Genomic DNA, 13,161 nt, shown 5'->3' on the forward strand with positions numbered 1-13,161 from the left:
GGGGTAAATTATGTACAATACAATGTGATTGTATTATATCAGTGTGTACCTACAAAACAAAGACTAAATGCCACATGAAACAGTTTTTTAAGGAATAAGATTTTCCAGTTTTCTTGTTAACACATTTGTGTGCTGCCTTTTTTTTTTTTTTTGGTTAGTTACTAGTACACATTAGAAGCCTTTTGACACTAGAAGCCAAAGTCTTAAGAAAATATTAACCAGGTATAAAGTTTAAAACTGATGGCATTTTACCTATTAACTTATCTTTTTTATGCAAAATAAGAAACCACTCATCATTATTCTGTTAGTGAGATGGGATACCTCGGTCTACTGGTATTACATAGATTTACAGCAACCACCTTAGATGAAGGTAGAATCTAGCACACACTTCATTTAAACACAACATTTATTCAGCCTTATAAAAATATTCAGAATTTTAGATACATGAATTCTCTGAAAAAAACACAGTATTGTTTTATTTGCTCTCTTTCATCTGTTCCCTCATGTCTTCTTAGGTAAGCAGTTACAACTTAACCCCCTTTCAGTTCCAGTTTCCTCATTTGTCAAATAGGACTACTAAATAACTAGCAGGCTTTTGGTGAAAACCAACTGGGGAAATTACGTGAGCCAGTAAGCAAATGGCTGGTACATAATAAGTACTCAAGAAATGTTAGTTCTCTTCCACCTTTACGTAGCTTGTCTTTGTCATATAATCAAGATAGTGCATCCTCATGGAACATTTAATATCTACAGATGTGTGTCTGTGCTTGCCTTTCCACCACCACCACCACTGGCAGAATCACATACAGAGTTCTTATTCTCTCTTCTGTTTCCCTGTCTCTGATTATCTTCACCCCTGTTAGGGTGTCTGTTGCTTTCTGCTCTTGTTTTTGCCCTTCATCTCTCTTTTCAAACTCCTCACCCTTTGAAATCCCATTTGTTCAGAACACTTTATTTTCTCTTCAATTTCTCTTCTCTTCCTTCTTTTACCACCTGTTTGCCTGCTAGAGCACATCCTGGCCCTTTCTCCCCTGTAATTCAGCCTGAGGCGTCAATGACCCATTCCACTCCATTGGATTGCTTGATTTGCTCATCAAAATATTGCAGCTCAAAGGTTTCTTCTCAATGTATTACTCCATGCTCTCTGCAGAGCAACTGCTGTTTCACTGAAAAATCGCACACACACTCTTAAACTCTAGCTGAAAAGTGCACAGATCTTAAGTCTGTAGCTCAATGAATTATTACAAAACAAATACACCTGTGTAACTATCGCTCATGTCAAGAAATACAATGTTGCCAGTACTCTAGAAGCCCTTTGTGCTCCTCCTGATCTCTCTTCCTCAGTCACTCTCCTGACTGCTAAACACATTAGATAGTTCTACTTGTTTTTGAACTTTGCGCGTGTTTGTATACATTGAAAGCATACGTTGGTTTGTGTCTGGCGTGTCACAATCAGCATCATGTTTGTAAAATTCATTCATGTTGTATATAGTTTGTTCATTTACATTGTAGCATAATATTCTGTTGTATGAACAGGTATTGTATTTTATAATCATATACCACAACTTTAAAAACTCTGTTCTACTGCTGTTACAGATTTAGGTTGTTTCCAGTTTGAGAAATTCAGAAAGTAATACTGTGAGAATTGGGGTGTGTGTCTGTGTGTGTGTGTGTGTGTGTACACGCATTTTAAAATTAAACTTCTGGTTTTGTGTCCTTCTGAATGTTTTAAGTTTCTTGGAGTCTAATCCAGATGTTTGAGGCTTTTCTGTATTCTTTTTATGTTCCAGGCTGTTCTCTTAAAAGATAAACTATTTATTTTTTATGTATTATGCTACTTGTACAGTATATTTTGAATTTTGGAATGTTGCAGAATACAGAATGAAAAATTTGTAAATAAAACATATATATACAAATGCATATATTTGTAGTAAACATTATATATTTAATAAACTTATTACATACCATATGATGTTCATGTATAAAAGATACATAATCATCCAAATATATAAACATACAAATTCATTTTACTGATTACTATACCCTTATTATAGAATTATCACTATATAGAGACTGTGCCAATTTTTAATGAACTTTCCTCTGTGTAATCAGTCTACAGATATTTTTGATGTGTAAAGTTATACAAACATTTATGGAATCCAAATCAAACCAACATGGTTGTGATTTACCATTAAAAAAGTAAATTCAATGGTTCTTATTTCTCATGACTTGTGCATTGCTTGATCTGTGCCTATGGATCTAGAGCTATGATATCCAATTCTTTTTTCAGCCTAAATAAGGAGAAAATTAATGCCTTGATTCCCTGGATGTCTTGATTTGGTTAGTTATTACGTTGTTGAGACAACTTTAGCATTTTTTCTAGCTGTTAGTTTCCTGAGCCTATTTAATATCAAGAGATTCAGACTTTCCTTGAAGACAAAAGCAATATGTAGAAATTTTCAAGTGTGTCAACATCCATCTATCCATCCATCCAATAAGAATAAGTGCCTAGTGTGTCCTAGGCCTGTCACTGTGAGGAAGGGCATAATAGTATCACTTGGCTTTTTAAAAACTTGCATGTCCCTTGTGCCAATAATCCCTTATACTTTATTCCTCTGCAATAGTCACCATCAGAGTCTGCCAGTGCTAATGATGGAAATGAGCCTCAGGTGTGTTGCCCCTGGAAAAAGCTTGCGATCACTGATGAGTTGTAGCTATGTATATATATATAATTATTATATATCTATATTTTGGTTACTATCCCATAGATGACTGGATATCTATTATTTTGAATTAACAATAATAATATAACTCATAATATATTTTCTGGTTTGAAGGGTTTCACAGTCTAGACCAGTAGCCTAAAACATAAACACATAATTTCGTGTAAAGTGGCAAGTACCTCAAGAGAAGATATGCATAAGGTGCCACGTGACGGTGGAGAAGACTAAGTTTTGCTTATGAAAATTGTAGAGGGCTTTGTAGAAGTGAATCCATTTTAGAGACATGTAGTTTGGTAATGTTGGTGATGTGTTAGGCATTATGAGGCAGATTCAAAAGTTAGGATAATCTGGTAGTCTGTGAGAATATTGGGAAGATTGTATATTCATTTACTTGACATAACTATAGAGGCAGACAAATATGTCTGATAGCAGCCTTTGTAACATGGCATCTTGTAGATTGTGTTCTCTTGTAAGTTTCTTAAAATGTTATCACTTTTTGCATTGGTTAACTGTTGTTAAAGTGTTTATGAGAAATGCATTGGGAAATGCAGTGGTCTTTAGATTCCTTCAGACTCAGCTTGTTCATGTGCTAGGTCTGTGTCTAGGCAAGTGACTTAACTTCTCCATGTCTTAGCTGCATTATCTGTAAACTGTGAATGATAATAGCACTTAAAGAATGGTTCATCCAAATTAAAATCAAATGAGATAATGCACTCTTGGCACAGTTCCTGGCTCGTATAATAAGAACACAAAATATTTTTGTTATTAGCTAAAAATTCAGGTTAGAATATGTATCAGCATTGAAGATCATAGGCCTTAAAAAAATCTACCTCTGACTTTTGGTTTCTTTCAACATCCAATTAAACTCTGAAATAATTATTTGTAAAATACCTGAATCTGGAATTATATATGTGTATGTGTGTGTGTGTGTGTGTGTGTGTGTGTGTGTGTATTCCCTTACTCTGTTATGACAGGTGTCCACAACAAGATTGATGGAGAAATTACTAATTGGGGTGCAGATGGTGAAAATCTTTTCTAAAGGTCTGTGTGTGTGTCTGTGTATGCTTAGATAGATTCTTAAGTTTATATTGAATTTGAAAGTGAAGATTGACTAGATTGCCTATACAAAATACTTAACAAGTGAGCTAATTTCTGCCTGAATTCTATAGTACTACTCATGTATATCACGTCACGATTCTTCCTCTCATATGTGAATGTGTAAAATAGAGGCTGTGTGGGATGGGTCCAGAAGGAACTCGTGGTCATCCTCTCAGGCTTGAATCTCACCAGTCTATCTGGCTTTGTGTTTACAATTAATTTAAGATTAATCACCTGTTTCAGATTTACTTTGACATCTGCCTAACTTATTTTTTATTTTATTTCTTCTTTCTGATCTTTTGTTTTAATCTTTGGGGGTAAGATAATGCAATAATGATAAAACAAAATTCAAAAGCCCATAAAGCTATGGGATCTGCTTGGGATTTTCAGGGGTGAGATAGGGTCTGTACTAGACATGTGTTTACTGATTGTGACCCCAGGCATTAGTTTTCTGTCCTTCGTTGTTAGGACAGGTGGATCTGGGGACACAGACTGAGTGGAGTAGGGAAGAAAGGATTTATTAATAACCAGGGAGGAGCATGTGGGTTAGATCTGAGTTATCTGCAAGCATTTGAGAACTACCGATTGTAACTATGTGAACTGAAGATGTGTCAGTGCAATCCTGGGTCTTTCTACGTTCCATATTTAATTAAAAGCCTTTGCCGTATCTTGGTTCCTGACTCAATTTTAATCAGATAAAATTTAAGTTATTATAAAATAATGACAAATTTAGCATACAAGGTTTTAAATTGATCACAGTAGCTGGACAGCATTGGCAACAACAGTTGTAAAAGTAGAGCTTCTTTATGCAGTGATATCTGTATAATCGATTTAGCTCAAAGACAACATTGAGTTTATATCCACATATGTTTATGAATGTATAATTTTGACACCTGGGATTTTATTGTACATAGATGTTTTATCCGTTCCCTTTTTAAAATCCAATGTTCTATCTGTAATGCTGTTCATACACATTCTTTCAAAAAATTCTGATTCTAAATCTTTAATCATGATATACCTTGATCTTCTTTTAATATAGATAGCTCTTCTCGAGGAAAAAAACCAAAAAGACAAAAACAAATTCTTCAGAATAGCCCACGTCATAACAAAACGTCTTAGTCTTTTTGCCAAATTAATGAAGGAATACTGTTTTTTTCTTTTTTCCTTAACTATGCATGCTTTAAAATCTTGGTTAAATTTCTTCCTTGAACATTACTGTCTTAGAGTGGCCTTTCCCACTGTGTTCAGCAGAACATTAGTTCTGTTGGCTAAATGGCACTATGTGACATAAAGTCAAATGAGATTGGGAAATTTCAGTCCAAATTGAGCAGATGTCACCCTCTGCAATCCCTAGGACTTCTTAGAGCTGTAATCGCTAGTGTACATTCTGCATCTCTGGGAGGGATATGTATTATACAGTTTCCGTTAAACTTAATTTGACCAAGGAATCTCCTTTCATTTTCTTTTTCTGAAGCTAATATTATGGGAAGAGTGTAGAGATAAGTCTTGGGTTTCTTGTCGTCTATGCTTAAACAGTTACCATATTAAAATCCCAGGCAGAGCTTAGCTAAACTTGTGGTGAGCATGGCAGAATGTTCTGAAATACCATGTTTCTTCAAAAATGTTCTTATAGTTGAAGCTTTCTAAGCCTGTTACTTATCCAACTCCAAATTATGAACAGATTCTATGTTTACTTTTTTCACCCATACATAAAGCTTTTCATATCCTAGAAGTCAAGAAAAAGTGATTTAATCTTACCATGAGAAGTTGCTTCCAAGTGTGTGTGTGTGTATATATATATATATTTTAAGATCAGTTTTCTTTGGAAAATTTCTCCGTACTTAACAAAAGAGAGAAAATGACTCCTCTGTGTGTGTGTGTGTGTGTTTGTAATTTGTTTTTGTCAGAGTGAAAAGTGATGCTAATTAGGTTAAAATAAGTATTTGGCACTAAATAGGGTGGTATCTAAACCAAATTTTGTATTTTGTACCAAATTTCTAAATCCTTTTTGTTGCCTGAATGGATTAGCTGGTTCATTGTAATGTTTGTGTTATCTGTTGGATACGTCTATGGTTGTCCTTAGTCCCTTGGTCCTCAGATGGGTGCAGGCCATTTAAGCTGCTCCCTGTGGTACAGTAGGGGTGAACATAGTGCTTTGTGAGTTATTTCCTAGTTTCATGAGGAAGAACTATTGCATATGGAGGCACAAACTTACTTCCCTTCATTTTAGAGATACACACACATGCATACGCACGCATACAGAGTACATTACAGGTGTAAGTTCTCAGTATGTCTTCACAACATCATTTTTAATCTTATATTAGATTTGGCACTTTTAATACTACTAGCAGTAGTATTAAATACTGAGTATACTTTGCTGAATATACTTGGCTTACTGGTGCTGTGAAGACAACGAGCATTCTAATTGCAGTATGTTATCTTTATGGTAAGTGTCTATTAGATTCACTACACTGTATATGTGTGTCAGTTTACCAAATGGATTTGTAATGATTGACACAGATTTCTTAAGGGAGAACTAAGAAAGCTGTTAGTTATATTGGTGGATTGAGTTAATAATTGAGATTTTCTTTTCTATTGATTAACAGGTTGGAAAACAGAGAAAAGCAACATTAATACATTAAAAAATTAAACTACCTTTACTATTCAGTGATAGTTTTCACCAATTGCTGGGAACATAGTCAAAGGCATTCCTACAAAGCACAGCACTCGTTATTTTTGTTATGAGTGAAAATCTAATTTACATACAATAAAATGTCAATTCACATCATAACCATCAAGATAAATAGAAACATTTATACTCTTCGATGAGCTACTCTTTTTGAACTTAAGTGCTGTGCTTGGCTCTTTGCCCAGAGACCAGTTGAAATATTCTAAGTTTAACAGAGAAGTAGGGATGAAGTTGAAACTGACTTGTGTGCAAATGTAAAGTCAGATTGGCCTGTGTGAATCAACAGTTGTCATTGCAGATATTTTAATTGTAGGGGTGTGTGTGTGTGTGTGTGTGTGTGTGTGTGTGTTTGAGAGGAAAACAAAAGGAAAAACTACTTTTCTTCAGGGAAACAAATGGTAACATTTCTCAATTTGCACAGTGAAATTGTGATCTTATTCAAATCAGGGATTTCAATACGTTTGCCTCTCACCAGTTATGAAAGGAAAAGTAATCAATTCCTCTTGCCATTTGAGGCTCCATGATGTATTCTTGCTCTATTTTAGTTTCCCTAGTTAGTGAAATAGGTGCATTCTTTTTTTTTTTTTTCAGATATATCCTACAGTGTCATTGTGACTATAGCCTAAAGTCTTTGAAAAAATAGTTTTGTAATTTTCTTATAAAAGTACAATGGTTAATGAATTTTTTTTCTCTAACATGTATTTGGATATAGGAAGATTCATTTAGGCAAATAGAACATTATTACTTAACTTACCACACTATCTCCTTTTACTTAGACAAGTGCATTTGAAATGAGATATTTAAAATCTAGAGAACATAGCAAGATGAAATAAAAGCCTAATAAAATGTGTTTGGGCTAGCATCAAAACCTTTGAAATAGGATATCTAAATAGTGTGCATTTTATCTCAGAGGGCTTTCGGTTAGTTCTAGTGTCCAGATGACTATTAATGGGCATTTGTGCTCTGAAGCATATGCTAATAGAAGTGATCATTTTGGATTAGTTTGATGTGAATTAATAAGAGATTTATTTGGTGGAAGTTGTTTGAAGGTGATGACATTTAAAACTCAACAAGATTTAAGAAGTTCAAAAATACTTTTAAAAAATTTGGGAACAGTCAATTCAGAGAGAGCAAATTAAATAGAAATGGATAGGAAAGAACAGGATCTGACATTGAGTTTACGAAGTTTGAAGCAGTTTACAAAAAAAGCGATCTACCATTGAAGTATTGCCCTGGAATTTGAAGAAACAGAAAACATCTAAACTTCTTCAGTGATTCTTGGGTTTGTGAATTGGATAAACAATGTTCTCTTGCATTTTATAGTTCACTTAAGCAATCTGATTTTGATCTGTATATATGGAGTAGACAGGATTCAAGTGTTTTTTTTTTTTTCCCTAAACCAATGAGCAAACACATATGTTCTTTCAAAACTGAACTGTATATGTTGTTCATATGGAAGCTATCTAGTTTGCTCTAGGCCCAAGATTTGACCCTCCTTTTATTTTGCTATCACTTGCTTAATTCTTTAAATTCTTTGTGGGGCCTTTTGATCAAAAGAAACATTTTTTTTCTTTCTTTTATGTTTTTTTTTTTTTTAAATAAAAGCTACATGAAATGTGTAATTAATAACTCAGTACTCTTATGCTGGTGATACAAGCAAGCATGGAAGAAAACATATTTATTAAGGCAAAGACCATGATGACTCTTCTTTTTGTGTTAAGCTTTGGTTTTAAACAGTTGAGAAGTTTTATAAGCTGGAAAAACAAAAGGAACATGTCATCTGGCATTATATGTTATGAAAATAAGAACTGATACTTATAATTAAAAATTATATGCAACAAGATTTGAAACTGAGGTCCAATTACAGGATCTTGCCCTCCTGCTTTTTCAGAGTCTTGTTCAGAATGTAATGTGTGTGTGTGTGTACATATATATGCACACACATATATGTATATGAAATTATATTTGGAGAGATACTCAAAAGTGTCAGTTTTCCTTGAGAATAGAAGTTCCTTATAGTCATTTTCTTTTTAAAAATCTCTCTCTTAAATTAATGACAATTAATAAAATTAAAGTCATCTTGCTTAGTGTGTTTGGCATATAACTGAGGTTGGATATATTTACTGAATGAATGAATATTGGGGGAAGTGAGAAACTGAGGCAAAGATAGGCTTCAGTGGTATTTAGACCACCCTTAGTAGTTGGTGGTTTACTCTTCTATAGTCTTTCAGTGCAATTGGGCAAACTTTTTAAAGGTAAAACTGAAGTGCCATTAACCGGAACCACTGTAGAGTCACAGAGAGGGGGAGTTTTAGAAATAATTTATTCAAATTCCCTTATTGTACAGGTAAAATGAGAGACTCAGAGAAGCAAAAGGACTTGCCCTTGATCACATGAGCAGGTGATTTAAATCAGGTGTAGAGACTGGATATGCAATTTCCATATCATTTTTACTCAGGTTTTAATTCTTTACTTTGCTTAAGGTCAAGATACTACAAAGAATATAGAATTTGTAAAATTTACACCTCTTACCTTCAAAGAGTTTCTCATCTAATGGAAATAAATTTTAGTTCATCTGCATTGAGCTGATGTGTGATCTAAGATCTGTTTTTAAATTACTGTGATAGTTGATTTCTTTAGTTGAATAATTTATTTGATTGTCTATTGCAAGGTTAGTTGGAGTAAGAATATATCATTAAATGTATGCATGGATATATTTATATGTAATATATGTAATATAACTAAATCACTAGTGGTTAATTTACAGTATCTAGGTAATGATAGAAAACTCAAATCCCTTTGCCTGTGAAGGTGCCCTCTTGAGAACATCAGTCAGTCTTCTATGGGAGAAGATTTTTTTTCTTATGTATTTAAGCATTTTAAATGGTGCGATAAAATAGTTATCAGAATTATTTTTAAGCTCGAATGCTGATTATTTCTACACCATAAATCTGTCTAAATTATATGGTAACAGAAATAATGTGCTCCTATTTTTATAAAAGTAAACACATTTTCTAAGAAAGCAAAGAAAGCATTTAGATTTGTTTTATTTAGAAGGAAATATGGTTAATTAAAAGTAGAAATTTGTAATTTTTACAGATGGAATGTCTTATATCTCAGCAATGAAAATTAATACAAATAGAGTATTTTTGGAAAGCTACATATATTTTTAACCTGCCTAAATATCTTGGCACATAATATACATTCTCATTATATGGGCTGTTCAGGTGGAGAATAATGTAAATGTAGGCCTGCTCCCTACTACTTAGCCCCAGAGGTCAATTTTTAATCTCACAATTAAATAGAGGACTTAAAATAGCAATTTTGAGCTTTGCAGTTCTCCTTTAAATTCTTTACCTCCTCTTTTTCAACTTCACTTTTAACCCGTTATCTAAAATGGCAATTCATAGTGGACTTACTCTAATGGGCATTTTGAACGTTTCTGGGGGCAGGGTACTGCATCAAGGATACTGCTATGTAGTAGGGTGATAAAGATTAAAATAGAGTTGCCAAAACTAATGACTGCGTTCATTGTTGTGATTAGGTATTTTAATTGCTTTAAGATTTTCCCTTTAAAAGCGTTTGCTGGTGTTTACAAATTAAGATCTTTTACCCCCACCCCATTGTAGGTAAGTATTATGGTTATTAGGGTTGACGGGGGGGTTTTAGAGGTTAAATAATTTCACCAACATCACAGTCTGTTATGAAGATGACTTATGTCCTATAACCTTTTATATGATGTTCCTCCTTCTCTTGTTGCTTTATTAAAACCCAGGGGAGGGAGAGGATCTTGCTCAAGATCTGCTCATGCTTTTATATCTTTCAGGCAGCCTATGATGCTGGCATATTAATATATTTTAGGTGTGATACATGAAAATGTGTTTACATCATTTAGGAAGGAAAATTTTTTTTTTTGCTTTGTTTTGCAGATGTACAGATCAGCTCTCAAAATGTCTTCTGTGTCTTCCGAGCGTCTTCTAAGACAATTGCATTAGCCTCCTGCTAGTTGACTAATAGAATTAATAATTGTAAAAAGCACTCTAAAGCCACATGCCTTATGAAGTCAATGCTGGGTATGATTTTACAAGTATGTGATCTATTTTTTCAAGTGAAAATGTTAACTGGAAAAGTTCTTGGCACACAGTAAAACATCGTGCAATCTGTTATTTGTCTTAGAGATAATAACTTGAGGGTGGCTATAGTCTTATGGTATCTAACTTACGACTTGCTAGGGGAGTTTCTTCCACTTAGAAGTATGACAGATGTGCTTATATTTACATAATCTGTCACTCTGAAAAATTATGATGATATAATTCCAGTAAAATTATTTTTTCTATAACTACTTCAAAGTATAGTCAACTAAATTAAGCACACTTTTTTAAAAAAAAAAAAAAAAACAGCAACTAAAGAGCATGCCCCTGCCCCCACAACACAAAATAAAACCCAAACGACCTTTTGGATATTTCTTTGAAGTTTTAGCAGTTTAACAGTCTTTGCAATGTGTATTATTAAGGACTCTATTCAGCATAAGGAGTCGTGAGTCATAAGTGTTCTAAGTATCTGTTCTTGGGTAGAAGAAGGAACTTCAATTTTAGAAAGATGATAATTTAATTAAGTCATATTTTCTCCCAGCCACTAAAGATGCTGGTTGAGTAGTCTTTAAACTATGACCCATTATATATCTTCAATGTAACAATAAATCAACTAGATCTAAAGCAGCTTCTTGTTTTGAAAAATAAGTTAATTTTTAAAATACTAATGTATTTGGATCTATTCACTTTTAAGTATTTTATCTTCGTTCCCTTGCTATTTAAAATGTTGCCATTTTCCTAATCACTCACCCTGGCGTTAACATACGGGCATAAACCATTTTCTCTTCATTTTGACGGAAGGATAATCTTAATGAATTAGATTATTTCTTCCTCATTTCTTCGTGAGTCCTGTCTTTTGATATAGAATTTTTAACTTTTTTGTGTGTAACCTTATTCATTTCATTTAGGTGGTTCAGTGTTAGATTCTAGTCATCTTAAGAAGAAACGGTTAAAATACAAATGATACAGGTATTCAGTAAGGGAAGATTATATTGTAATAGTTAGTGAAGACATTATGTGTAATGGAAAAAATTAACAATCAGGAAATTCTGGAGGGAATGGTAAGAGAAGTTGTATCAAGCCTTCACAGTTTCATGTGTAGGAATGTCTGATTACAACCTAAAATATCCTTTTCTGTAGACCACGTTAAAACGGTGCATAGTTTGCTTAAACTTATATTTTAAATGATAACTAATTTTTTCTGGTTGCCCATTTAGTCTTTCCCCCCCCATTTTCCCTTTATTGACTACTAGTAAAATTGCCCTTCGGTTTTCTGTGTATTTTCACACATTCCCAGGGCTTCTTTAGTCACTTCTGACAAAAGAATACAGGACTCCTAAAAGGTTGACATAACACATAAGACATTGAAATGCAAACATTAAAAAAAAATAGTTGACCAGTGTTTCCTTTTTTAACAGTGGTCATCAGGCTTCGTTAATTTTAGGGCCTAACAGAATAACACCAAGATGAGAAGCTCATAGTCCTCTTCCTCCCTCCAGAAGTCAGGCACATTTACATTGCCTCAACACAACCACTTCTACTTGAAACTTCACTCTTTCATCCTGTATATGTGTATTTTGTTCCAGGAGAAAGCTTCTGTAGATATTTGGCAAATAACATTATTGATGTGTAAGAACAGTGTACTTTCTTTCTTTCTTTTTTTTTTTTTTTTTTGCTTGTTTTTGTTTTTGTTTTGTTTTAGATGGAGTTTCACTCTTGTCGCCCAGGCTGGAGTGCAATGGCACAATCTTGGCTCACTGCAACCTCTGCCTCCTGGGTTTCTAGCAATTCTCCTGCCTCAGCCTCCCAAGTAGCTGGGATTACAGGAGTGCACCACCACACCTAGCTAATTTTTGTATTTTTTGTAGAGACAGGATTTTGCCATGTTGGCCAGCTGGTCTCGAACTCCTGACCTCAGGTGACCCACCCACTGTGACCTCCCAAAGTGCCTAGGATTACAGACGTGAGCCCCTGTGCTTGGCCCAGTGTACTTTCTTAAGTACCATTATACTATTTTTGACATTCACTGTGGCACATTTTTACTTTGTAAATGATTCTTTATACTCTAGTGCACTATCGTTGTTCAGTGATTCATATAAAAATTTTGCATGACCAGCTTTTCAGAAGCAAAGGTAAACCTGTATATCCAAAGCTAGTGTGGTACTTCAGTACTTGAAGAAATTATAGATGAAAATGACTAAACTATGTTATTTGGATTTTCTCAGCACATTTTGGATAATCGTGGTATAACTAACTGTTAGTCCTTATGGTGAAGTCAGCTAACAAAGAAGTCTTACTTAATCAGAATGTCACAGGTGGAATTTTCCAAGAGACATTTGGGGTGATGACTTACACAGCACTCGACAGCTCTTTAAGCTGAGTGATTAAGAAACAGCAGCCATGGAACCCAGTCTTCGACCAGCCTTTGTTAATGTATTCTTTAATTGACACTACGTAAATTATTTCTTAGTTTATTTTATATTCTTAGAGTTCTGACTCATTCTACTCCAGCAGAAGAATTTGTTCCAGTATTCTTCTTTTGACCCCAGTCACTGATGTC

The 13,161-nt window shown here is 34.0% G+C and overlaps 1 protein-coding gene across 2 annotated transcripts in view; it reads left to right on the forward strand.

The window, feature by feature from the left end:
* Positions 1-13,161, forward strand: part of TRPS1 (trichorhinophalangeal syndrome I) — a 302,434-nt gene that overhangs the window by 68,783 nt on the left and 220,490 nt on the right. Inside the window, exon 3 of one of the 2 annotated variants that reach the window (XM_011982324.1) lies at positions 10,440-10,597. The exons of the other annotated variant lie outside the window; for it this stretch is intronic. Within the exon in view, the coding sequence (XP_011837714.1) occupies positions 10,561-10,597 (37 nt within the window). The 5' untranslated portion in view covers positions 10,440-10,560. The remainder of the gene's footprint in view (positions 1-10,439; positions 10,598-13,161) is intronic. 2 annotated transcript variants of the gene reach the window in all.

The sequence above is a fragment of the Mandrillus leucophaeus genome, unplaced genomic scaffold, assembly GCF_000951045.1.
Source record: "Mandrillus leucophaeus isolate KB7577 unplaced genomic scaffold, Mleu.le_1.0 Scaffold239, whole genome shotgun sequence".
NCBI classification, from domain to species: Eukaryota; Metazoa; Chordata; class Mammalia; order Primates; family Cercopithecidae; genus Mandrillus; species Mandrillus leucophaeus.